The 27000-nt window shown below is 33.5% G+C and overlaps 4 protein-coding genes across 4 annotated transcripts; 1 reads left to right on the forward strand and 3 right to left on the reverse strand.

Annotated features, from left to right (window-relative positions):
- Positions 1 to 4246: 4246 nt before the first annotated feature.
- On the reverse strand, positions 4247 to 5477 carry LOC111807723 (uncharacterized protein At5g01610). Its single transcript, XM_023693573.2, has 2 exons — positions 4866 to 5477; positions 4247 to 4712 (listed from the first exon to the last, which is right to left on the reverse strand). Exons 1-2 carry the CDS (start codon positions 5325 to 5327, stop codon positions 4653 to 4655), a joined length of 522 nt encoding a protein of 173 aa, XP_023549341.2. The 5' UTR covers positions 5328 to 5477; the 3' UTR covers positions 4247 to 4652.
- Positions 5478 to 8351: 2874 nt separating this feature from the next.
- Positions 8352 to 8657, reverse strand: LOC147790052 (putative lipid-transfer protein DIR1). Its single transcript, XM_087129449.1, has one exon. It carries the CDS (start codon positions 8655 to 8657, stop codon positions 8352 to 8354), a length of 306 nt encoding a protein of 101 aa, XP_086985575.1.
- A 3934-nt stretch (positions 8658 to 12591) lies between these two features.
- LOC111806925 (uncharacterized) lies at positions 12592 to 13740 on the forward strand. The gene is made up of 4 exons (XM_023692454.2): positions 12592 to 12751; positions 12843 to 13034; positions 13120 to 13290; positions 13367 to 13740. Exons 1-4 carry the CDS (start codon positions 12746 to 12748, stop codon positions 13418 to 13420), a joined length of 423 nt encoding a protein of 140 aa, XP_023548222.1. The 5' UTR covers positions 12592 to 12745; the 3' UTR covers positions 13421 to 13740.
- A 3367-nt stretch (positions 13741 to 17107) lies between these two features.
- On the reverse strand, positions 17108 to 26794 carry AUG3 (HAUS augmin-like complex subunit). The gene is made up of 18 exons (XM_023692456.2): positions 26468 to 26794; positions 26303 to 26339; positions 26120 to 26223; positions 25850 to 26045; positions 25496 to 25562; positions 24648 to 24751; positions 23672 to 23756; positions 23306 to 23360; positions 22489 to 22620; positions 22030 to 22099; positions 21266 to 21323; positions 21088 to 21143; positions 20148 to 20300; positions 19747 to 19858; positions 19519 to 19660; positions 18363 to 18438; positions 17970 to 18065; positions 17108 to 17369 (listed from the first exon to the last, which is right to left on the reverse strand). Exons 1-18 carry the CDS (start codon positions 26641 to 26643, stop codon positions 17238 to 17240), a joined length of 1851 nt encoding a protein of 616 aa, XP_023548224.2. The 5' UTR covers positions 26644 to 26794; the 3' UTR covers positions 17108 to 17237.
- Positions 26795 to 27000: the final 206 nt, after the last annotated feature.

A 27000-nucleotide genomic window follows, 5' to 3' on the forward strand; every position in this document is an offset into this window, starting at 1 on the left:
TTATTGTTAATTATTTTTTATTTTTTATTTTTATTTTTTGAACTTAAAATATTAATAACTACTATTTGTAATTAGTAAGTTAGCGAAATTATTGGATTTTACTCTAAAATCTATTATATTATTATTATTATTATTATTATTATTTGTGCAATAAATTTCGAATTTTCTACATGTACTCGAAATTATGCTTGAGTTGTCATGTCTGAATGTGCTCGAAAGAAAATGTATTAAATTTTAGTGGGACACATTTCCAAAGATGGATTATATTTCTTTAATTTTTACATTTTTATATGATCGATATGTTAAATATTTAAAGTAAATTTGACATGTGGATAAGATCATGGTTTAATCAAGGTGGAATAACCTATACAGGCCAAATATAAACTCTGTCACAAATGAATCATGTCCAATTCATAGAATAAGACTAAATATGGATGGATATAAAATTGAACATTAAAGAACCAAATAAACACAAAACTAGTTTGGAGGCTAAAGTTAGGATATCCAACTATCTATAGGATCGATGTTCCGTGGAAATCCATCCCAAACGGGGCATAGATTCCATATTTAAACGGGGAAGGGATGGGAAGAGCTTTCTTCTTATTAGATAAATGGAGCCAGGGACCCGTCCCCGCATAATTGCATGCCACACCCCTCCACCGCTTAAAAAAGAGAGACATTTTGAGTTCCATTTTCAAAGATTTAAAATAAAAAATTAAAAAAAAAAATCAATTTCCAATGAGTTTTATGAATAGGTTTAATGTATAGTTTATATTGAAAAATAAAATGCATACATTAATTTCTTTAAAATGATTTTTTTTTTTTTTTTTTTTTTTTAGAATAATAAACACAAACAATTTAAAGAATAATAAACAAAAACAATTTATGGCAGGAAATCCAAACCCGGTCGATTCTTTACAGAAATTTTGTGAAATCCCAAATCGATTGGAGAGAGAAACAAAACATTTCTTATAAGGGTGTAAAGCATCTTCCTAGTAGACCTGTTTTAAAACTGTGAGGTTGACGACGATACGCGAACAATATGTACTGGTGATAGGTTTGGATTGTTACAAATGATATTAGAGCCAGACACCGGATGGTGTGCCAACGAGGAAGTTGGGTCCCCAAGGGAGGTGGATTGTGCAATCTCACATCGATTGGGGAGGAGAACGAAACATTTATTATAAGAGTGGAAACCTCTCCCTAGTAGACGTGTTTTAAAACTGTGAGACTGATGACGATACGTAATGGGTTAAAGTGGACAATATCTACTAGCGTGAGCTTGGGCTATTATCGATTTCATGTTCTGGTCCCAAAGGAATAAATGAGGAATTTCGGAAGGATAGGGAATGAAATAGGTGGAGCGGACGATATTTACTAGCGATGGGCTTGAGCTATTACAAATTTCCTGTTCTTATCCCAAAAGAATAAATGAGGAATTTCGCGAGCATAAGGAATGAAATAGATGAAGTGGACAACATATATTAGTGATGGACTTAGGCGAACAATATCTACTATCAATGAGCTTGGGCTGTTATAGATTCCCTGTTGATGAGAAATTTTGCGAGCATAGGGAATGAAATAGGTGGAGCGGACAATATCTACTAGCGATGGGCTTGGCCTGTTATAGATTCCTTGTGAAGAATTTCGTGAGCATAGGGAATGAAATAGGTGGAGCAGACAGGGCTTGGATTATTATAGATTCCCTGTTCATGAAGTAGGTGGAGCAAACAATATCTATTAGCGATAGACTTAGGTGAACAATATCTACTAACGATGGGCTTGGGCTGTTATAGATTCCCTGTTCATGAAGAATTTCGTGAACATAGGAAATGAAATAGATGGAGCAGACAGTCTCTACTAGCGATGGGCTTGGGTGAACAATATCTACTAGCAATAAGTTTGGATGGGCTTGAGCAAACAATGTCTACTAGCGATGGGCTTGGGCTGTTACAAATTCCCTGTTCATGAAGAATTCCACAAGCATAGGAAATGAAATAGATGGAGCAGACAATATCTACTAGCGACGGACTTAGGTAAACAATATTTACTAGCGATGAGTTTGCATGGGCTTAGGCGAACACTATCTACTAAAGATGGGCTTGGGCTGTTACAGATTCCTTGTTCATGATGGGCTAAAGCAAAAAATATCTACCATCGATGGACTTTGGCTGTTACAGATTCCTTGTTCATGAGAAATTTCGTGTGTATAAGAAGTGAAATAGGTAGGACAGACAATATCTACTAGCAATAGGCTTGAAGAACAATATCTACTTACGATAGGGCTGTTACAGATTCCCTGTGTCGATCCCAAAAGAATAAATAATGAATTTCTTGCCTCCTAATCCAACCCAACATAACATGAAATTGTGTAACCCATGACAGCAAAGTTCCATTCCATTTCATCACCACAATCATCAAAATCCTAATAAGTTTCTAAGCTCTCCAAAGAAAGAAAATGGCACATTCAAACAAAGCATTTGAGTACACCCTGGACCTGGACACATCCATATTCACATCCCCACCTTCTGCATTATTTCCATCAAACCTCATCATTTTGTCTAATATTTGTCTCTTCCATCAACTAATTCATACTCATCACTCTTGCCCTTCTAACATGAATCTGCTATCCATTTCCCAATCTAATACCCAACATGTTCACCAAATCTTGTCAACAATAACATCATCACATTATACACACACACACACACAAAATAAGAGAGATTTCATCACTACTACACCTTTGGTGGAGTGGTTGAACAGTCAAGCTTTCTGCCCATTTAGAACATGAACAACACACAATTCTTGATAGAGACTTCACAATCCACAAGAAAAAAGGCAAAAAAAAAAAAAAAAAAGATATTCTATGTGTTTAGGCCCTCATCTCTTCCGAAGTCTCCTTCTATTCATGCCACATGTTAAGCTTTCTGTTGGTCAAGAAGTTTAGATGCATTTTATTAAAAGTAAGATCTCCATCTATCCTACCACCCCTTCCCCATCTCTAAACTTTAATAAAGCTTTTGAACCAGTCCAAACTCAACCCATCATGGAATTGTTTAACAATTCAGTCAACAATGTATCACATCATTCTTAAATGGATAAAGTTCATCAGCATATATCTAAACAGGCATAATCTTAGAAACAGAAACCATGACTCAAAGCAAACAGATCAATCTTGAAAAAATCTGAACCAAACTGATAGTTTCTTACTTTTTCATTTTTTCAGCTAAGTCTCTTTGTGGGTTAAAGCAACTAAAAGTATTTATTAAACACATAACATCAAATCAGTTAAATCAAACCCTACTTTTTTCACTTTCCCCTTTTCTTAATCCCAGGGGTTAAAAGGTATCCATCCCTAAGCATTGTCATGATCTAAGAACGAAAGAGCTTATTTGGACAAAAAATTCTGGAAAAAGTGCTTGTAAGTTTCACATCTAAGTAGACTAGCACTGTATATCTATCCTGAGAAACATGTAAGAACAAACAAGACCCTGAGCTGACCAGAAACACACCTTTATTCGGCGAAAATCACTTCTTGCTGCTAAACCTGTGACGGTCCAAATTTACTGCTAGCAAATATTATCTTTTTTGGGCTTTCCCTCCGTATGTGCTAGGGAGAGGTTTCTATACCCTTATAAAGAATGTTCCGCTCTTCTCCCCAACCGACGTGGGATCTCACAAAACCCACCTAGCATTAAAAACTTCTATCTTACAACTTCTCTAATATCTTATCAAATGGGAAACTCTCCAAATCAAGACCAAGAACAACTTTTCAAAAAGCAATGGTAAATGGCTCTAACATATCTCATCTTCCAACAGGCAACAAGATTGTATATCAAGTTTTAACAGCTCTAATTGATCCAGTCCTCTGTGTCTGTATGTATATCAATATCACCAAAGAAAAAGGCTCAACAGCATTCAAACACTAAGGTAAAATCCCAGTTTCATGGACAAGCCTTCGAGTATCACTTTTCATGCAAAAACAAGGAAGTAAAAGTTAGAAAACAAGAACAAAATCTACTGTTCTTATCAAGCTTCAGACTTCTGCATTACAGAAAATGCTAATGCTGACAAGATTGACAATTCCCACTGTTCTGTGCCAATTGAAACAATAGTGTCAGCTTAAAGAACTGAGAGACAAACAAGACGTAGGCATAAAACAAGAAGAACACTATTCTTGACACGTTTATTGCAGAGAATTTGGGTTCAAGACAAAAAAAAAACAAAATAATTGTAGCCACTGTAATAATAACAACAATAATTATTATAGTAATAATGATAATGATAATATTCACAATACACCAAAATTTCTGAAGATTATTGAATAGAAATGTGTAGATTTTTCACCTGAACTCCACCTGCCTTTCTACAGCCAAAAAAACAAAAATCTTTGAACCAAATTTTCTTCTTCACCTTCTCACTTCCTTCCTCACACAAACCAGAAGCTGCTCAACAAATTCTCACACTCTGACTCTTCTCTGAATGATGATGATGATGATGAGAAAGTTCAAGTGCACACTGTGTAAAGAACCATATAGCAGATGCTAATATATATGCTTTGAGGACATATACAATGAAGATTCACAACTACCACCCAATAAGAGATTCCTTTGAGCCTTTTTCTTTTTCTTCCCATTGCTCCAATGGAAATATCAATCCACTTTCACTTGAACTGGCTGAACAAATCCGTTCCCAATCTTTCTGTGTTGAGTCTGCAGATGGGAAAAAACACAGTCACATGTTAATCAGACATTTCTCCCAATCCAACTGAATCGAACTCAGACAACTTCACCAGTATTGATAGAGAAACACAAACTAATGAAACTAATAGAGTATGAAAAATTTTAAAAAAATTAGATCAAAACCTTAGAATTAGGGACACATTCAGGCGGGGTTTCGAAGAGAGACTGAGAGAATTGCTTGAAAACAACACCGACGTCGAAATAAATAACACCGGAGCTAGGAACATCGACGCGAATCCCCTTAACAGGGAACCACAAGAAGAGATCCTTGGCGGAAATCCCAGACAAGGCGCCGATCTGGCCATAACTCAAAGTGCCGGAAACATTAGTCTCGTAATGCAGTTGATTCTCGAACATCGCATTACACTCCTGATCCAAAAACACGAGAAAGCGGCCAGTGTCCTGATCGAATTGGTAATCCCTGACGCCCTTGGGAAGTAGCCCCTTGGGAAGGCCATGAGCCAATAACACATCGTAAATCGACTTGGAAGCAGTGAAGTCGCTGAGAGCATAAGGAGCCGCCATTGAAGAGGTGAAGTAGAGGAAGGAGAACCAGAGGAAGAGCACGGAGGAAGAGGGAAGCATGGCGAATAGTGTATAATCGAGGAAGAAGGAGAAAGGTGAGGGAGATGAAGTAGGGTTTTAGAGAGAGATCAGCAATGGAGTTGAGGGAGTGAAGAGAGAACAAGAATGACAGCAGTCACAGAGAGGAAGAAGAAGAAGAAGAAGAAGACGGAGAAGGAGAAAGCGAGGAACGGATGGAATTCAATTATTGGCGATGAGAGAGAGAGAGAGAGAATGAGTGGGGCCCACAACACAACAATTCTTCAATTATGAATATATATTCTATAAAAACTACAAATTGTATTCCATTTTTTTTTTGTAATCTAACTAACATGATATGTCTACCTTTAATATTTGGTTTTTTAGGCTTTTTTCTTAATTAAAAAAAAAAAATTAACTTTTCAAATTTATTTTATTTAAGTCGTAAAATATTTATTTATTTTATTTTATTTTATGCGACTCAATTTTAATATATATTTTAAAATTTTAAATAGTTAAAAATTATTTTAAATAGATGGGAGAAAATACATAAATAAGTTGTTCGATTGTATCTTAAACAAAAAAAAAAAAATATATATTTTTTAAAATTAATAATAAATTTGGGTAGATTCCGCTCCACCCAATCTAGTTTTAAGTTAAATTAAAAAAACCAATCTAATTTATAATATTTTCATTTATTTGAACTTAATTCAACCCAAATAAATTTATAGTTAGAATTGATCTCAATTTTTCGTGTTATTCAATTTATTTGAGGGTCATATATATATATATATATATTTTTTCATTAATTGTCATGATATTAAATTATATTAGAATGAGTTCGAAATTGAGATTAAAATAATATGAATTAGGAAAAAATATTATTTTAAACATAAAATTGGAAAATAGAAAGACACATACCACCTTCCATATATATATATATATTAAAATAAAATTTTAAATCACTTCTCAAGGAAAAATCCAGATTTTGACCCAAAATTTATAGAAAATGGTATAATATCTCGGCACCATACTTTTTTATTATTATTATTTTAAAAAAGATATAGATATTTTTGAAAAAAAAATATTGGAGTAGATTGTGTCCAGCATAATCTTTTGAATATATTTTAATAAATAGGCTCACTTATTTTTTTTATTTGAAAATAATAAAAATCATAAACAATTTGTTACTATATTTGACTTTTTCATTTTTTATTCAAACTTTCCTTATTATAAATTTTATTTTTGTTCATTTGGCAAATAAAAATTTACACATATTATATAAAAAATAAATTACCAAATTCATCCTTCTTTCCCAAGTCAATAATTAATTTTAAATAATTTTATTTTTAAGTGATTTTTAGTTAATTTTAAATAAAATCAATAATCATTGTCTAAATTGCTCGTGTTTAAATAAAAAAAAATTATTAACTTAGTCTTTTAATAGATATAACAAAATTTAAATTATTTAATTATTTTCCTCTTCAAAATATATTTTTTAAATTTATATATGAATAAATAATGAATATTAAAAAAAATAATACTAATAAAATATGTGTGGTTCATATTTAGATTAAAATATAAAATGTGAATATTAAAAGGAGTGGGAAGGGATAGGAGAAACATGGATGGAAAAGAGAGATGAGGGAATGAAAAATAAAAAATAAATAATAAAGTAAAAAATGAAAATCTAATACGCTCCGTCAAGAGGTAATTTTTTTAGGAGAAAACTATATGCTTTTTTGATGAAATCAGAATCGAACCGAATCGTTGGACTCGAGGGTTGTGTATGCACCTTATTGGGTGGGTGCCGTTGCCCAAAAAATCCTACATTAGCTGTTTCACTGGAACCAGACATAAACCGTGTCAAAAAGAGACTAAAAAAAGCTTTGGAGGGAAAAGTAGATTGCGAAGCTCAAAACAACTTATCAATAAAATAATATAAATTATCCCGACACATGCCACGTCATTTTTCATTAATTAATTAATGGTCAAAATTGATGAACTATTTAGAACATTTTAATACTAAAAATGTATATTAACTATTTTACTATTTTTTAGAATTAATAACAAATTTCTCAAGGTTAAATTACTATGTTTTTTCACAGGGAATTAATTTTATTAAAGTTAATTATGCCAAATAACCTAAATAAATAATAATAATAATAATAATAATAATAATAATAAATAGAGATAAAATTGGAAGGAAAAAAAAAAAGAAAAAGAAGCCAAAATTAAAGGAAAAGAGATGGCGCAAGGATAAATTAGCTGGATTCCACCGGGGATCCCAACTGGCACGTGTCAGTAAGAGAGGACAAATATTTAACAAAACACGCGTCATTTCGGCGCGTGGAAAATGTGAACTAATGCCAGATAAGCATCGTTGAAAATGCTTATCTTTTTAGGATAATAACAAACAAATTAACATTTATGTTTTATTTTATTTATTATTATTTTTTTGTGGAAGAACTTGCGGGGTATGGTTTGATTAAAGATATACATATTTTATTTATTTTACGATTTAAAATATTTAATCTCAAAGTGGACAAAATTGTAAATAATATTTAATCTTCAATTTATATATATAAAAAAAAATCGGATAAATATTAAAAATTAGGTTATAAATTTTTTCAATTTATTCAAGCTTATCATAGTAGAAAATTTAAAATTAAATTAGTAATTTTTTTTAATACTGATTTAATTTATTTATAAAAAGGAAAAAAAAAACACGAAAATTATAATATGAATAACAATAAAGCAACATCATGTGTTGGGCCCAAATGGTACAAATAAGCCCAAGACATCACATGTTGGCTTCATCCACGGTTTTATTTTTGCAATTTTAGAAAATATTTATAATTTTAGATTATTGATTTTTAAAATACTTTTTATTTTACTTTTTATAGTCGAAGTTTTTTCTAAGAAATAAAATAATTTTTTATTTATAATTTACAAACTAAAATAAAATTTATAAATATTAAAATAGTTGCACATGAAGGAAAAATAATATTAATAAAAAAAAATAACCTTGAATTTATTTATTTATTTATTTATTTATTTATTGGCTTAAGAGCAAGAGGGAGTGTTGGGAAGGCTGCACTTGGCTGGCAAAGCAAGAGCAAGATCAAGATCAATCCCAAGTGAGGACAGCAACATGGAGTGTTCATACTTGCAAAAGCAACCCAAGTCCGCCTTCGAGAGCCCGTCGCAACAGGCGGCGGGTGGTAGCTCGGTTGGGCACGGTTTCATCACCCATGGCTTGCACGCTCTGAGATCGTCCTTGTTGACACCACACACGTCCACCGCCATCGCCATCTCCGCTAAGCTCACCACCATCACCATCACGACCACCTTTGAAGCAGTTATGGCCATTCTATTATGTCGAGCAATGTATATTACATGAGAGTCAGAGTTTTGGTACGTGTTCGTTTATTTATACATGAGTTTTAGAAAGCGTTTTGGCACAATGTAGTTGTTGAGAAATTTTTCATATTTCATATTATATATCTTAATTTTTATCGACATGTCACCATTTTTTACGAGCTGAGGTGAAAATTGGGCGAGCTAACCAAAGACCCATGAAGCCTTTTGGCTTTGTTTAGAAGAAAAGGCCACAACCTTTGTCTATGGTTGGTTTAGTTGACCTAATTTTGGTCGTAGTTTTTCGACTACTTCTCGAACAAGTTAGAATTAAATTGAATTGGTGAAATGATTAATCGACCGTGAACGTATTTGAGTCTAGGTTTCTACTAGCATGTGACCTGTTTCGTTAGGTCTAATTTCACCTACGTCAAATACGTTTTTAATTATCAACCATATTACTCGATTATTTGCATGTTAATTCGCTAATTACACTGAAAATATAAGCTCTGACTACTTAAAAGTCTCGATAACTAGTTCAACAACAATCTGAACGTGACTCGACTAAAATATTATATATATTATTTTTTAAGTTTGATATTTAAATCCCTATTTATTTTCAAATGATAAGCCCACAATTGCCTAGTCCATGGGCTAATGATAAGCCCACATTTAATTAAAATAAATAAAATTTTATAATAATATAATTTTATATTTGAAAATATAAATATAATAAAAAGAATTATTTTCAGAATTTATATAATTTTAATAAAAAAAATTAAAAGAAAAAAAATATAAAAGATAATTTAAATTAAATACCAATTATGAAGAAGAATAGAAGCACACAAGTTTAGGGCAGAAAAGAAGAGTAATAGATAGATGCATGGCTAAGCTTTTAAAGGGCCTGCAATTTAAGGGCAGCTTTTGTGTATTCCCATGTGTTCTAAGTGGTTGACCTGCGGAAGGAGCAAAAGAGAGAGATGTCAGAGGGATACAAGGCATTTAGTTAAACACCTAATCGCGGTCCACTTAGGTTCTCGAGCGTCTCGAGATGGGGTTTATTTAGAACGGTCGAACCTTCAACGACCCGACTTTTCAATACTAGCCAAGCTGATACTTAGAGAAAGATCTTGTAAAAACTCATGAATTACGAACAATTCGACTTAATAGTCTCCCAGATCCGCATGTTCTCGTCACCAACCAACAACAGTGGTACCACCGACATAGCGTAAATATACCACATATGTAATATCCATTAAGTAGCTCACTTAAGGCTCGTGAATAGACGCTCACCGTACCTGTAGGTAAGGATCGAGGTTTTGATTTTGACCATAGACTGTAGATGGTCCATATGTTTAGAAACTCATCAAAGGCTAGATGATCAAGATCTCTATGGTCCGACTAGGGTCAAGCTAGGTGATCCTATATTCGAGGTAGGTCACAAGTTAATGATCCAATTTCGATTTACATGCGTATATGCATGCATGTCCAACTGTACTAAGGGGTTTTCTCGGTAAATGAGAGTGATTCTAAGTATATGATGATTAATGAATTCTTAAAAGAATTGACGGACCTTTTTCATGCTTTCATTTAGCCTTTACCATTTTATATCGGGTCAATACGGGAGTGTATGACCGTTCACCAGAATCACGTCTACACCTGGGCAAAAATGCCCAAAAATGTACTATGGGAGGCTATGACTAGTTGTCAACTTCAACCTACCCAATAGTTATATGCAGTAAGCCGTTGTTGTCGTCTTTTCCTTACATTTCCATATAACACTAATTTCAATTTCTTTTCAAAACTCTCTTTCGAAATTTCTTTGCCCCCGTTTTCTAAAGCTTATTTCTTGAACTGAGGCCAGAGGCTCGAGCATACGTCGTTTGGCCATAGGCGACACAAGGAATAGGCTTAACTCACTTGCTGCTGAGAAGTGAGTGCCGCACAATCGTAAGTCCGCTGTCATCAAAATCGCAAGTCCGCTGTCATCAAAGTGAGATTCTGCATACTTCTAGATCTCGATTATTTCTAACTCGAACATTAAAGTTTAAAAAAATATAAAAAATTAAAGTTTAAGGTTATTTATTTATTTATTTACTTTCAACTATTTATGGATGGACTTTCAGTTGAAATATAATTAAAGTTTGTTGAAATAATGGAAAAGGGTTTAATAATTGTATTGATTAAATAAGAGATGTCGTTAATTATTCTTCCACCATGAGTTCAAGTAATTTTAATTTTAATTTTAATTATCATTAATTTATAATTAAAAGTGATTTAATGGAAAATTTTAAATTAATTTCTAAGAAAAATATTCAAAAGTATTTGTAAGATTTACTTTTGGATTGTCAAATAATATTCTGTTGTCTTTTTGTGTTAAAAAATAAAATAAAATAAAAAAAGCATTGGTCCATTAAGATTCCAAGGCTATGAATTATAATTAAATAAAATTTTAAAGGCTATTTCTTTTTTCACATAACGTGTACACGGGTGAGGTTCGGCAAATTTTTTGATCTAATACGAAATTTTTAGTTAATCGGGTTGGTGACCCGAACAGTCGGAATAGCAGTTACCAACATCAAACATTTTTAATATTTGTAATAATATTTAAAGTACGATTGAATTGTAATTCTATTTCAGAGTCAGTAGGACACAAATAAAAATAAATGTTAAAATATAAAAGATTAAATTACTTTTTTGTAAAGTTTAAAAAATATTTTTGAAATAAAATAGTAACGGGTAAATGTATTTTTTTTTATAATTTTTTAAAATTTTAAAATTAGAGATTTTCCGTTAATTTTTTTTTTTTTTTTTAAAATCCTTTTAACTTCAATTTTTGTTTTTTTATAATTTAAGAGGGAAAAAAACAAATTTGAATATTGTTAAAATAATAATAATAATAATATATATAGTTACGATGAAAATTGGAATAGAGTTGACCGTAGAAGCTGCAAGAATGTGTTCAGAACTGAGGCGTCTGAGGGCTAAGGGTTTAGGGCAGGGGAGGGTATGGTTACGGGCCGCACCCTGACATAAATACACTGTCACAAATTAAACCCTAATTTTGACTTTTCTATTTATTTACTCTCTTTTTTTTTCTTTTTTTATATCTTGTTTTATTTACCTTAAACTTTTTATCGGGGTTGTAAATTTAATTTGACGGTTTAGGGTTTAGGGTTTAAGGCCCTAAACCCTAAATTTAATTTATATCTCGTTTTAATTTGACGACATGTCAACGTCATGTACTTATCTTAAAAATTGTTTTTAAGAGTGGAAACTAAGACTATCCTCATAGACTAACACAAGCCTTTTTAATTGTCCTCACGCACATGTTTTCAAGGAAAATTTGTAAGAGGTCACCCAATATTGAATTGATCTCAAGTCATTCATGAAGTTTAGAAGTCATTCATTGTTATTTCGAGAACCCACATCGGCTGGAGAGAGAGGAACAAAACATTTCTTATAAGAGTATAGAAACCTCTCCTTATCATACACGTTTTATAACAGTGAAACTGACAATGATAGTAACCGGACAAAGCAGACAATATCTTCGAGTGGTGGGCTTGAGTTATTACAAATGATATCAGAGCTAGTCATGGCGATGTGCTAGTGAGAATATTGGCCCTCAAGGGAGTAGATTGTGAGATCTCACATAGGTTGAAGAGGAGAACGAAGCAATTCTTGTAAGGGTATGGAAACCTTTCCCTAACAAACGCATTTTAAAACTGTGAGACTGATAGCGATATGTAACGAGACAAAATAGACAATATCTGCTAGCGGTAGACTTGGACGGTTAGAGTTACATGAACAAACTAACAATATCTGGTAACAGGATTAAAATTAGGGGTAATATTGCAAAGAGATGAATATACAAAAACGCCCCAAAGAAAAGAAAGAAAAGTTAAAGAGGTGCGGCCCCATTTCTGTGTCTCCCTTACTCTCTCCTCTGTCACTGTGTCCCATCCCCTGTTCTTCTCTCTGCCAATTTATAAGCCCACCTCCTTCCTTCCACCACACCCACAATTCCTTCTCCTTCTCCTTCTCCTTCTCCTTCTCTTCCCATTTCTCTGCAATCTTCAAACGAGCTCAAAGCTTCATCAATGGAGGTACCCATTCAACAATCTCTCTGTTTTCCTCTGTTTTCTCTCTGTTATCCTCTGTTTTCCTCTGTTTTAAGTGCTTAAGTTTGTACTACAGGACTACTACTGCCGGAGGAACTACATTCCGAGCTTCGGAAACTGGGAATGGAACGACCATCTCCGCTTCTCCCACTGCTTCGAATCATCCAGAATCGCTGGATATCCCCACGACACCGATTTGTACGTCACCGGCGATTTGTACGAAAACGACGTTGTCACCCCTGCAATGATCGTCGTCCCTCGCCACAGGGTACTTACAAGAATCCCCTTTTCTTTAAACCTTTTCCCTTAGTTTTTTTTTTAAGCTTTCCAATTAATCGGGAATGAATTTGCAGAGGAAGCGAGAGAAACAGGGGAAGCAAGGAAAGAAGGCAAACTGGATGATGAACATGAAGGAAACAGAGAGCCCTCCTCATGAACTGCTGCAATTCCCAAGGCCTAAGCCCAAGCCAGTCGACGAAGACTTATACAAAATCCCACCCGAGCTCCTCGCCAAATCCAGAAAGGTCTTTTTCTGATCTTTTCCCTTCTTTTTTGATTGAAATTGTTCGTTTGTTCATATGGGTTCATCATATTTTACAGAAGAGGGGGCTGAGCTTCTTTGCAAACTGGTTTGTGCCAAATTGTTTGATATGAAGAAGAAGAAGAAGAAGAAGAAGAAGAAGAAAGAGATGATCAGCTGAATGAGTGTATATTGTTGTTATCAGAAAAACAGAGACAGCCCACATAGTACATATCTGTTGGGATGTTTTGAGTATCAAATTCATATGATATTGATATATATTTTGAAAAATCATAGATAGCAAGAACTGGGCTTTCTTATATTTGTAATTTTGTGTTTTGGGATGTGTGTTTTTAATATGAGGGGAGAATTATTGGTTCAATGTTCTCCCATTGGTTACTATGTTGGGTTCTTCGTTAAGTTCGATCATACTAAAAGACCATCGTTTTATTTATCGACTTTTTTTCTTTTTAATTTTTGAAATTTTGTCGTTGCTAAATAGTTACGACATTTGGGAGTTCGTTTTAGTTCAAGAATTATGAGCTCATACACGACAACACGTGATTTATTTTTAACTAGCCGATAAGAAATATATTTGTATCTTTAAAATTTGTAAGAGGTCAATACTTATAAATTAACCGACCATTAATATATAGTAGAGGAAAAAAGACGGATTTACCCTCGTAAGAACATATCGAGAAAAAAAACACGTTGAATAGTGAGATGAGAACATTATATTTTCAACATTTTTCACACAATCATAATGCACTTTTTATCTTTATAAAACTTTCATATAACCATAATGCTCTCAAAGAAACTTTTGAATCCAATAAAAACCCTTTTTGGGATTAAATTCATGCAAAAAATATATATATATATATAGAAATAGAACTACTTTTGTCTTTTTCTTTTTCGTATTTTATTGTCGTGTAACAGTTAAGCCTATTGCTAGTATATATTGTTCGTTTTAGTCAGTTAAGCATCACTGTCAGTCTCACAGTTTCAAAATGCGTCTATTAAGAATAGGTTTTCACTCTTTTAAAAGAATACTTCGTTCTCCTCTCAACTAATGTGAGGTCTCACAATCCACCCCCTTAAGGGCTTAGCGTTCTCACAATCACACCACCTCGTGTCTGACTCTAATACCATTTGTAATAGCCCAAACCCACCCCTAGTAGATATTGTCCATTTTAGCCTGTTACATATAGTCATCAGTCTCACAGTTTTAAAACGCATATACTAGGGATAAGTTTCCACGGAGGATTGTCTCATTTCCTTCTCCAACTAATGTGGGATCTCACAGACATCATTAATCATTTGTGTTTTTTTAAAAAAACTTACAAACATAACGTCCACGTGTAAGTTTCTTTGTCGTATGATTCATTTCCTACGAACGTTTTTCAAACAACAAAATGATGATCGAGTAGTAGAAGAATCTAGGAACTATCTAAGTTTGAAATTTAGAGGTTTCTTGTTTTGCCATCATTACATTATTCATTAAAAGCATTAATGATTTCATTATTTTGACACAATCATTATGTAATTAAGTGAATTTATAATATAATCTTAGAACCCACTCATCAAATCTTTTGAATCTTTTAATTCTTTTTTGGGAACTGAAATTGATGTAAGTATTACCCATCTCCTCTATTATCCAATTACTTTATGTCTTATCTAAACCCCACTTTTTAATATTATATATATATTATAATTCTTTTTTTAATTAAATTATTTAAAAAGAAAATAGATCCAAATCAGTATAACAGTGACCTAGAACGGATGGTAATCTAAATTTTGTTTACCTCCCTGCTAGATAGTTATATGCTGTAAGCTGTTGTTATTGTCTTTTTGCTTGCATCACATATAACACCAATTTCAATCTCTCAAATTTTGCTTTCAGAACTCTCTTTCGAGATCTCTCTTCTCCGTTTTCTAAAACTTTCTTCTTGAACCGGGGCTAGAGGCTCGAGTATACGTTGCTTGGCTATAGGCAACGCAAGAACGAATGGGCTTAACTCACTTTCTTGTTGGGAAGTGCGATTGTCATTGCGACACAGTTTGAGAGTATTAATGTTTATAATTGAAACGTTATTAATGATGAAATTTTAAAATTAAAAGATTAAGGTTAAAATGATAATTAGGGATATAAGAAATTATAATTTAGGGGAAAAGGTATGTATTGACTTTGATGCTCAATTTTTGATGTCTTTCTTGGTTTGCCATCATTATGTTTCACTTTAATCATTTGAAAATTTTCACACAATCATGATGCCCATAGCTGACTTTGTTTTTCATCTTATAAAACTTTCACATAACCATAATGCACTCAAACAAACTTTTTGGAAATTTGTGGAACGCTTTTTCGGGATTTTAAATCCGAACCAAAACGTGTTTTTTGGAACTTAACGTATTTACGTATCTCGACGACGAGTTTCTATGATGAATTAAGTTATGTCTTGTCTCGAACATACGTTTTTGTATGTTATGTCTGGATAAGAGAGAAGTATATGAATAAACCGAGACCATTTTCAAATCATATAGATTTTGGAGATATGAAAGTGTAGTCTAGATTTTGGGACAATTCTATGCTGAGTGACAGCTTAAGAAACATGAGTGAAGACAAAAACATCTTAAGATGATTTGTGTCTTGATCATGTCAGAAACGATATAGGAAATTGTCGGAATCATCAAATGACGAATGCATATCCCAAATCAAATATATACAGACGGTTGATTAGAACATAGCTCAATTGGTTAACCACTCAACGTCGAAATCAAACCCATATTTGTTTGAAGGTGGGCCCAACTTGTATTTTTAACTTTTTCCTGTCTTTCTTGCTTTGTAATCATTACACTACACTTCACATTTTTCGATTCAATATTTTCACATAATCATGATGCACTTATAAGACTTTTTAATCTCAAAAAAACTTTCACATAGCCATCATGGGCTCAAATTTACAAAAACTATTTTTTTTTTTTTTAGATTTTAAATTTATACACAATATTTTAAATTCATAAGATTTTTTTTTTTCAAAAGAATAGATTACACGTCAAAGAATTAATAGTAAGAATGCGACGCCCGAATAAAGAAGACTATATTCGAATGAGAGGAATCCTGAGAATAGGAGAGCTAAGAAAGGCTTAAAAAAATTGAAGAATAAAGAAGACTATATTCGAATGAGAGGAATCCTGAGAATAGGAGAGCTAAGAAAGGCTTAAAAAAATTGAAAGTCGATACTATATCGACAATGTGCACTTTCTTTTTCGGTGGCTCAATCATAGAAACTTTATAGTTAAATGTATTTTGCTCAGAGTTAGTAATGTGATCATGTTAAAGGGCATGCATGAGAATACCGGGGCCATCAAGTGCCAGATTCGAATTTCAGATTCTGGGCATGGGTCTTTACACAAATTCAAGCTCATAAGCATTCATCTTTGGCCTTTCGTTTCTACCTCGTTTCATTGGATACTTTTGTCGAATCAGAGCAGCAATTTTGTCGTGAAAGTAAAGAATTCCTAAAGCGGAAGAAAAAGAATATATTTGAAAGAGAACGAAAACGAAAGGAGTCGTTTTGAGATAGGTTGGAATTGACATTGGGTTTTGTGATTTGAATAATTTTTCAAGAACATATTGATTATTGTTATTTGTCTTTAGTGTGAGAGTCAATTCACCTTCTCCTTTTCTTTCTCATTTGTCACTCTCTTATTCCTTCTGGGGTTTCTCACACTCTATTCTCCCCTTTTGTCCACTCACATTTTTAACATTAAAAAAAAATAAAAAAATAAAATAAAAATAAAGCCCACAAGTGGAACTATGATTGTCTTCACACTGCCAAAACAGTTCATTTGTCATATTAAATCTCTAACCTTGCTTTTGCAATCAAGCATTCCCAGGTGATGTATTGTAAACAGTTACATACAAACATATATACACACAAATGATGTCAACTATGAAGCTTGCAAGGCACGAACTCGAGTAGTCAGTTCCCGAACTTGATTCCTCAGGCGTTCAGGATTGCAAAAGAAGTCAACGAAAACTCGTCGTTGTAGCCCAACTTCCTGAGAGTGATGTTTTACAATCTGCATGCCATAGTAGAATGTAAATCAGACATGTCGCGATGGTAATGTACAATTAAAGTGCGTGGGTACGCTTCCACTTCACATTTTACGTAAAAGTACTAGCAGAAAGTCTGGCAAGACTCTTATAGTTTTTAGTTCAACCTATGAGATTGGGAGATTCAAACCTCGAACTTCTAACCACATCGAGGATATATATCTTAACTAGTTGAACTCGTGTTGGCAAAGTCGATATTATATTTAGTAAGTGCTTCTCTTCGTGATAACGGGCAAGAAAAACAACAAAATTTTCAGAGGACGTGATAGCTCTTATAGCGATATTTAGTCCCTTGTTAGATTCTTTGTTTCTCTTTGGCCTCCTATTTCTAGGCTCGTTTGTAATTATTCACTCGGTCTTATGTCTCTCGACTAGAGAAGCCATTTCTTGTAGTTGAACAATGAATATAGGGAAAACTCTTTGTAAAGCATAAAATATTTCATATCTGATGACAAATAGATATTATGCAATTTGTATAGCTAACAGACCTATCTGATTGTTATAATAAAAAGTATGGTAAGTAAAAACCAAAGATTATGAAAGAGACAGGGAAACAAAAAAATTACCTCATTCTTTTTACAGTGCTCCAAGGTAACCTCTTCAACTGCAGAAGATAGTTTGGCGTTTATCTTTTCCATCTCATCCAGCTCTTTCATTAAGGCCTAGAAAACATAGAATGTCCAGAAATGAAGAACAATTGTGCAAAAATGAAAGCATATCACAGACAGAAAGACAATCTAAACACAAAGGGTAACAAACTAGATGCACTAATGAAGGCATAATCAGCAACAATATGATAGATCAGGTTAACTTAGACGACTGCAAAGACTTCGAAGTGTTGAACATCCTGTTTTGATGTTTTGGAAAAAGGAAAAATATGTGGTCTTATATGGGTGTACAATGATTCCAACCAGTTTCATACAAGGATAACTAAAATATGCATTCGATAAGAGCAATACCCGTGGCGTCAGTATTGGTTGTGCAGTTGTAGAAGAGGCAAAGAGTAATTGCTGCAAACTTTGAATAAGAGAGCACCTACAATTAATAATAGAAAGAATCCTTCATTATTATTATTATTATTATTAAAAAAAAAAAAAAAAAAAGGAACATGAAGTGGACAGGTATATAGAAGATGAAACACATTAACCGTAAGCTGAAGCTGACCAGTAGGTCATAAGATGATTTAAGAACTGGACAGTTCTTGCAATGAAAAAAAATATCAACACACAATTCAGCATGGTGACCATTACCAACATACAACTCACAATCCAGTATTCTGCAATGTGAGAGCTCATAAGTCAATCTGTCCCCTCTAAATAGACTTAGTAACTCTAGTGAGCTCATAGATCCTCCCCTCCTTAATGCTTCCTTTAGCTTGCCAAACTCAAGGGAAGCCTCTCTCTTCTTATCCAGATAGGTTCTAAATTCGCAAAAGGAAGGTCAACGAAATCTTAGGATCCAAGATCCAAAAGGCTGTTGATATAAAGAATAATTTCATAGTTGTCTTTTGAGTTTATTTGACACTCGAGTTAGTTTTAGTTGTTGTTAATGGGTTTTAGCTACTTATTTTGTTTGTTAGAGGTTAGTGCACTTACATCCTCTGTAAATGGGCAGCTAATGTCTTGCATTAGCTACAAGCTTTTAAAGTTTAAATAATTGTTTAAGATGAAGTCAGAAGAATAGACCAGATTTCTTGCTGACTCTACAAAATTCTCTTGTAATCACTCATGATCTACTACAGTGACATACTGACAATCCTTTTTTTACCTCAGACTAGTACACATCGACAAGATAGTTTCTTAAACGATTGTGCTTATTTGAAAATTCAGCTAATAAACACTATAGCTCCACACTGTATCTTGACCTTCATTTCAACACTGACTCCTCCATCAGTTAGAGCCCCTTGAATTATACATGAAACAGTCCTTCAAAACTAGTACTTGATTGCAAGAGTGAATAGATGGTCAATGGCTATTCCTTTGGTCCAGCAATAATTTTCCAGTGTCAGCCATCAAACTTTCATTGCTTCATTTGATTATTATTAAGTGCACAAAAAAACTAAAGGCATGACAGATATATGGATTTGACACTTGTATAAAGGAACAGGATACTAACAGATCATTGATGCATCTGTTTCTGTCGCCTGGGAGGGAGTTCTCAAGATCAGATTGAAGGGTTCTCAAGTCTGAATGAAGACTAGATATCTGTTGAATAATGCCGGGAGCAGACACATAAGTTGATGCTCCAGCCTGGATATCTGTACAAGTCAATTAAAAAGTTTTATGCTTAATAGACCTGTATTGAATTTAAACTGTGGATGTTCAAATGGAAGATTATCCTTACTTGAATGTATGCTTAATAGATCTCTGACGCCATGCAGAAAATTATCACGATCATCAACCGCACCTTGTTCTTGTACATCAGAAGCAGCTTGAATCAGTGCAAGACAGCGACCCTGTAGTGACATTAACAATAATCATGGAACACTCAAACGGTAAAATACTAGCATGTGTTCCAGACTAGAGTTTTATTAATGGCCATAAAGAAGGCAGACTATCAAATTAATTAATTAGAAGCTAACATCAAGGAAAAATAATTGTGAACTCAGACTTCAGATTTCTTCGTCATTATATTATTTGCAATAAAAATGATGTAAGCAGATAAAATTTAGATGCATGAAACAATTAGAGTGAACGATATAGTTCCATTATTGCAAAACAAATATTAAAAGACGAGGTCAATACCACTCGTCCCTTGGTGGCAGATAAATATGCTTGAAGTTCTGACTCTATAACTTTAAGCAATGAATATGCTCCAAGCATATTCTTCTTTTCCAGTTGACAAGCTATTTTCAGGAATTGATGCCTAGCAAGCTGATTGACCAGATGACTGATGAACTGCAAGACGAAATTAATAGTGTTGGTGATACAAAACATTTTGAAAAATGTGAAACTGTAATCACAGAAGCATGACCATTGGAGGTACAAAAACCCTGATTCCATAATAGCAAAGTTTCCTCATTTAGTTTTATAACCACAGATGAATCTTTGGAACAAATTTTCCAAACATCCATCCACTTGGGGAAGACTAGTTATACCAACACGGAGAAACATCAATTTCTTTCACAAATCTCCCCAGAAATGTCCCAAAAATTTGACATCTCGTACAGAATACAATCATTGGAGGTACACTGAAATCTTGCTCCCTTTCTGAAAAAAAAAAATAGTTTGACCAAGAAATTGATAGTTCGATTTAATCTAGAAAGATTGATGCTGTTAGAATAGGTCGGTAGAAAATCAGGTTATTTAGATCTTATATAAGCCTGGCTCCTTTGTCCATTTGTCAAAATTTGTGGCTAGAATTCTCTCGTAGACCTTGTTGATAGAAAGAAACCAGAATATGTAACGAAACTTAGAAACATATAGATAATAAATCTGAGTTTTTCCAATTTATAGCCTTTAGTTGGAATGCCCTCCACTTATACATGCAAACTAGCCTAGACACTCACAAATATGAAAATAAAAAATACAAACAAAATGAAACATAAATTTTGAATCCCAAATAATGATCCATAAACATACACTTCAGAATGTTTCATGCCAACCATAAATTCATGGGGAAAAAACATCTATACCATGTAAGTTCTAAGTTTCATGAATACATAATAGTAGATATTGAGCATACCACTTTCTGTCTATCAATGTAGTACTCTTGACGCATGACCTTCAAATCATAATCACCTAATTGATTTAATAACAAGCTACATTAGAATCATTGACGACGGTGATAATAATAAAAATACTAATACTAATCCAACATTAAAAAAGAAAAAAGAAAAAAAAAGACTACAGTAGTTTCGTACCTTGCAAAATGTACGTGTCTTGCAATTGAGCCAATTCCCAACAAAGATCAGGAATAGTCTAAGGGAAAAATGGAGTTAGACAAGAGTTACACAATCAACATGTATCATTTTGTACCCATAAGATAAGACTGGAGGACGGAGCCGATTACTGTACTGAGCAAGTGTTTGTTTCTTGTTAAAAAAAAAACACTTATATCATATGCTCTACCATAATTTTTTTTGAAAAGGATGGTTTCTACAGAAAGAGAAGGGAAGTCCGCGGATTAAATTGAAGAATCAAGATATGAGACTGGAAGCTATTGAGGAAATCTGAATTGCTCACCAATTCTAATAAATATGAGTACAAAGGATTCTCCGTGATACACTCTAGGAGTTGGGATGAGCTCTATAGGAGTTCATTGGCCAAATGCTGATAGTGCATTGATACATAAGAACTAGTGAATGAAATGCTCTAGTAATGAAAGAAAAAAGAATCATGGTTTAATTACAATAGTCTAGGATATTATCAGATTGAATAAGTTTAAATTCCATCCCAAACTGAACTGATTGAAGGTAAAGCATCGTAAGGTAGACCCTAGAAATCCAAACACAATCACCAATCAAAAAGATGAACCATCTAAAAATAGAGTAACATAAAACAAAAAGAATAGCTATGATCTAAATTGCAACTAAAACTGTATGAGAGCAATTCAACAAATAAGCAGAAAAAACAGTCAGCGGACAGAAACAGCAAATAAAACTTGAGGCTCAATTCATGTACAAACCTCAGATAACAATTTCTCCTCTTTATCATAGAGATTTGAAAGTTCCCCTACCAGTTCAGAGTGCTTTCTCCTGAGAAAATAAACATCATTTAGCTAATCCAGTAAATGCATCTAATTTAAATCTTCAAATTCCAAATCTATGAAATCTGTTGGAGACAAGTAAAATGTTTGACCACATAGAATTTTAGAATGCCAAACTAATACATTGCCACAAAAAAACTAAAAAAGACAAATTCAACCCAAAATCTTTCTCAATTCTCTGATTAGTCTTCAAAAATAAGTTTAATTTTATGAAATTTCAACTTTAACTTTCAAATTTGATATTATTTAACAACATTCTTCTTTAAATATGTTGGCTTTCTTTAATGTATTCCTTCCTCCTACCCAAATTTGGTATTAAACAGTTAGAAACAAACCTAAAAGATCTTGAATCATAATTAATGCCCTTCGAAAGTATACCTCAGAGAATGGAGATCGAGATGAATATGGGCTTCGTCTGACGTAACTTGCGACTTGAGAACCATTAGAATAGCTTGCTGCTTTGCATTTTCAACTTGAGCTTCGACCCATTGTCTTTCACTTGTCCCAAAACTATAAAACAAAGATGTGTCCCAAACCGTCATTTAAAGAATACAAGTAAACAAAAGCAAAAAAAAAAAAAAAAAAAAAAAAAAGAACGATACATTCAGATCCAAAGCACTAAAGAGAAATCACATGTAAAGAGAGAACCTCTAATTAGAACTCAACGAGTATCAAAAGACCATATGAAAGGTAAATCAGCACAAAAGAGAAACAACATACGGCCCCTCAATCATGATGGATGTTTTAGAATCTAACGCATAACCATTTATCATAACAAATACTGAAACAGTAAAAGCATGGTCCAGATGAAGGACGTGGAAACTGTGCCAACAGTATATAAACATGATTTGGCATTTAGATCTTGTTTCTGAGAGAAGGGAAGAAGAGGATGGGGTTACACATTAAAAATAAAAGTAGCAAATCTCATAAAACTGTTGGACAATCCTTCCAAGAAAAACGTTCTCAGGTCATGTTAAAACATGTACGATTTGAATTGGACTAATGAGAAGGTGTTTCTTATTCAAAAAAAGATTAAAGCAGACCATATGTAAATCTTTTGAATCATGCTTAAAAAATTTCCACATTCTCGAGGCTAAAGAACCAATAACTTTTCAACACGAGTGATCACTTAGGAATAAAGCATCAATTCAAGTAAGCAAGTAATGCACTTGACTATAGGATAAGAAATAAATACATTGAGCGTAGCCTTTGCAGTTCAGATACGCGTTGATGATGGGATGTCTCCAAATCTGCATGAAGAAAAACCAAGCAATCTAAGAATCCATGAAATCAATCATAAGGGCATTGCATGACAAAGGACTCAGATCGCTCACCTTCCCCTCAATCTAAAAGACAACATTTTGCCGAAATCATTAAAAAAAAAAAAAAAAAAACCACAAGTTTAATTAAGTGGTTCAAATTTATAAAAGCTCATACGGTACAAGAACCTGATGTGCAAAGGAAAAGGTAGTAGATCACGATGTTCAACATATTCATAACTACTGAAACTAAAGAAAAGTTCATACAACTAGAGGTAAAATAAAGCTTACAAGAAACATACCTCTTACTAAGATATTTGACATGTCATCAAGACTCACCCATGAACATTTGGACTTGCCCTCCTCAGCAACTAGTCGATAAGGCCCCTGACCATAATTGCAGGACAAAAACAATGAAAGGAAATTATAAGGTAGAAGTTTGGTGAATGTCGCACATTAATTTGTAATTTCATCAATATCAATGAAATTAAATATTTTTCATTAAAAAGGATAATAACATTAAAAGACAATAGAAAAAGAAAAGAAAAAAGATGTGCTTGTCCTGTGGAGCCTTGAGAAAAGTACTAGCATTTTTAAAGAATTTAAGAGACTGGGAAGAGGTTTGATCTTTACCTAGGCTTAACACATCCATTTAGGGTTTTTTGTCCAAGGATCTTGCCAACCCTTATCATCTTGAATTGGAGTTCTTTTGGCATAGTTAATCGTTTGGCTCCTTTATACTTGGTTGTTTTTATATGCTCTTATGCGTTCTTCCCTTTTTCACAGTGAAACTTGGCTTTCCATTTAAAATGTATAAATATTGTCACAAATAGAACTTCAACTTTTGTCCTTAATTTTGTCAGCCTTCATAAAATAGATAGTAATTTGATATTGTTGGCTTTCGTTATTTCTTAGAACGTAAGGCTTCAAGCTTCTGTGTGCTCATGAAAGCATAAACCTCGTGTTCAAATAAGGCAAAAGATTCTAGGCTACAATTTGAGTCTTGCTTCAAGTCGCAAAGCATTAGACTCAAAACCTTCTAAAACATTGGTATTTCTCCAATTCTAAATTAAATAGCTCTTCTGTCATTCCTTCACATGGTCATAGGGAATTATAATCTCCCTTCCCTTATTCAAATCTTGTTTTTTCTCAATGACAGTTCTATGTTTCCTATCAAAAGAAGTATCATCACAATCTGTCAAAAGTGAATTCTTGATGGCCAAAAGTTCCTATTATACAATTTCAAAGTCAAGAGATCTAAAAATAAAATTTGCATACCGTGTCTAATTGCTTAGAAAACCACTGATTTAGCTCCTTTATGCAGGATGAATCCCCAACCAAGTATGGATGGAAGTCGGAATAAGCCAAATAGATACCATCCTCTGCACAATCAATCATGTTCATAACTTGCACAAGCAGGAATCAAAGAGAAAAATGAAAATGAAAAGAGTTTGTTCAAAAATGAATTAAACTTGGACTATTATCTAAGGGATTGGAAGTGTCAATGTTGTACCAAGCAAATGGACACACATGATGCCCAAGCTTAGTAGTGATTAGAATCATTTGTTACAACGCATACAGGGATTGGATACACTTACAAGTCAGATGAAATAAGACAACTAAACGTACCTCTTCTGCAACAATCCTACCCAATCTTATTAAATAGGAAAGAAGAATAATAAGAGCAATTAGACAAACCACTCAAAGAGGAGCCTCTAGAACATATCAGATAATGTAGCACCTCATGCGACAGTTTTCACCACACTTTATCTTGTGCATGAACATCTTACAAAATCAACAACCATATTAACACTTCTTTTTTAATTTTCTTTTCTTTCCCTTTTTTTTCTTCCCTTGAGTTCAACAACCATATTAACACTTTCTCAAGCATTTAAATTTCCGAAACAACTAACAAAGATTGGTGATGACATTTTCCTGAGAGACAATGAGGTTATAAGAAGGGGAATTGCAAAATGCAACGGTATTTTTCTAATCGCACACATACACATGACATAGAATCAAGATATAAGCTTAAATTTGATTTAAAATATCTGGCCAAGTCAACCTTAAAGTAGTAGAATAAAAACTCATCATAAAAAGTGGTACATGAACAACTAAAATAATACCATCGCCGGAATGATAATGAGCCAACTCTTGAGATGTGGACGCAATCCTTCCAAGAACAGCATTCATCTAAATTACAAAAGAAAAGAAAAGAAAAGAAGAACATTTTAAGATGCCTTCGAACGAAATAATTCACCAAGTAATTTCTCAAAGAGAATGTTCACAGTTACAACAACCTACTTTTTAGGGGGAAATATGACACTAAATATAACTTTAATTGTCCCTTTGCTGCTGGCTGAGGACTTATTCAGAAATGTCAAGATTAATTGGTGTCTTCCCAATAGGGCCCTAAAAGCCTTATTTCAAAAACACCTAAAAAATCCTTTAATAAAATGTTCACCTCGTTGTTTTCATACCTCTAAATTCCTTGCAGAAATGCTATCATCTATACTTGTTAATTGTCCATTGACACTAGAAGTTGCAGCAACTCGCGCCCGTCTCCCTTGGGTCAAAGTCGAAGCTTCGCGTGTAAGCATATCATATTGTGACTGGAGATGTCTAAGTTGTCTTTGTAACTCTAATGCTTCAGATTTATATGCGAGAGTTGCTTCTCTACCAATGTTGCAAACAAGATTGTAAAAATCAAACATAAGAACCAATATTAAGTAATATACACAATATGGTACCTTATCTCCTTCAGCCCTTCTTCGCCTCCAAAGAAAGCGTCTTGGTTGTCCCGTCTAGACGAAAAGGCCGAAATGCTATCATAAGCCGAATCCAAATCCTCCCCCTGTTCGACATATCCAACAATTAAAACCGAACGATTCTTCTAACAAAACAAAACCATACTGAAAATCTACAGAATTCACCTCCAAAAGCTTTCCCTCTTCCAGGAATTGCCCATACCTAGATATCACATAGCAAAATGACACTCGCCGATGAGCAAAATTCAAGCTCATCACAAACATTCACAAATTAACAAGAAAAAAAACAAAGAGAGAAAGGAAAAAGGCGAAAAGTGGAGAAGAAGTTACTGGGAAAGCTCAGCAGGGGAGAGGACGTTGGAGGGGCGAAGGCTAGAGCAGATCCAGTCGAGAATGGAGCGAGCATCGTCGTACTGAAATGGCCATTCGAAACTGTCGGGGTCCAATGCCTGTGCGCCCTCGTACCCCAATTCGCCCAACAAACCACACAGCCTCGCCCCACTCATCTGCTGCTGCCTTCTGGGTATCCACAATTTCTCCTCCTCGATCGATCTTCGAGCGAAATTTGAAGTCTGCCGCCCTTTTCCGGTCTGGGATTTGAATGTCTATCGAAGTACTCTGAGATTTTCTCAAAAGTATTACCATTTACCTTTCACGATAGTGGGGATTTTTTTTTTTTTTTTTTTTTTCATGAACACTCCAATTTACCGTTCTCGATATCTACAAATTTAAAATTAAATAATATAAATACCCAAATTTTGTTAATCTTAAAACTTTAAATTTTTTCATTCAAATAAACACAAATTAGAATGCTACGTAATATGAACTATATAAAATTTTGATAATGATATCATTTATTATTT

This window comes from Cucurbita pepo, chromosome 12 (genome assembly GCF_057944985.1).
Source record: "Cucurbita pepo subsp. pepo isolate OVF chromosome 12, ASM5794498v1, whole genome shotgun sequence".
NCBI lineage: Eukaryota > Viridiplantae > Streptophyta > Magnoliopsida > Cucurbitales > Cucurbitaceae > Cucurbita > Cucurbita pepo.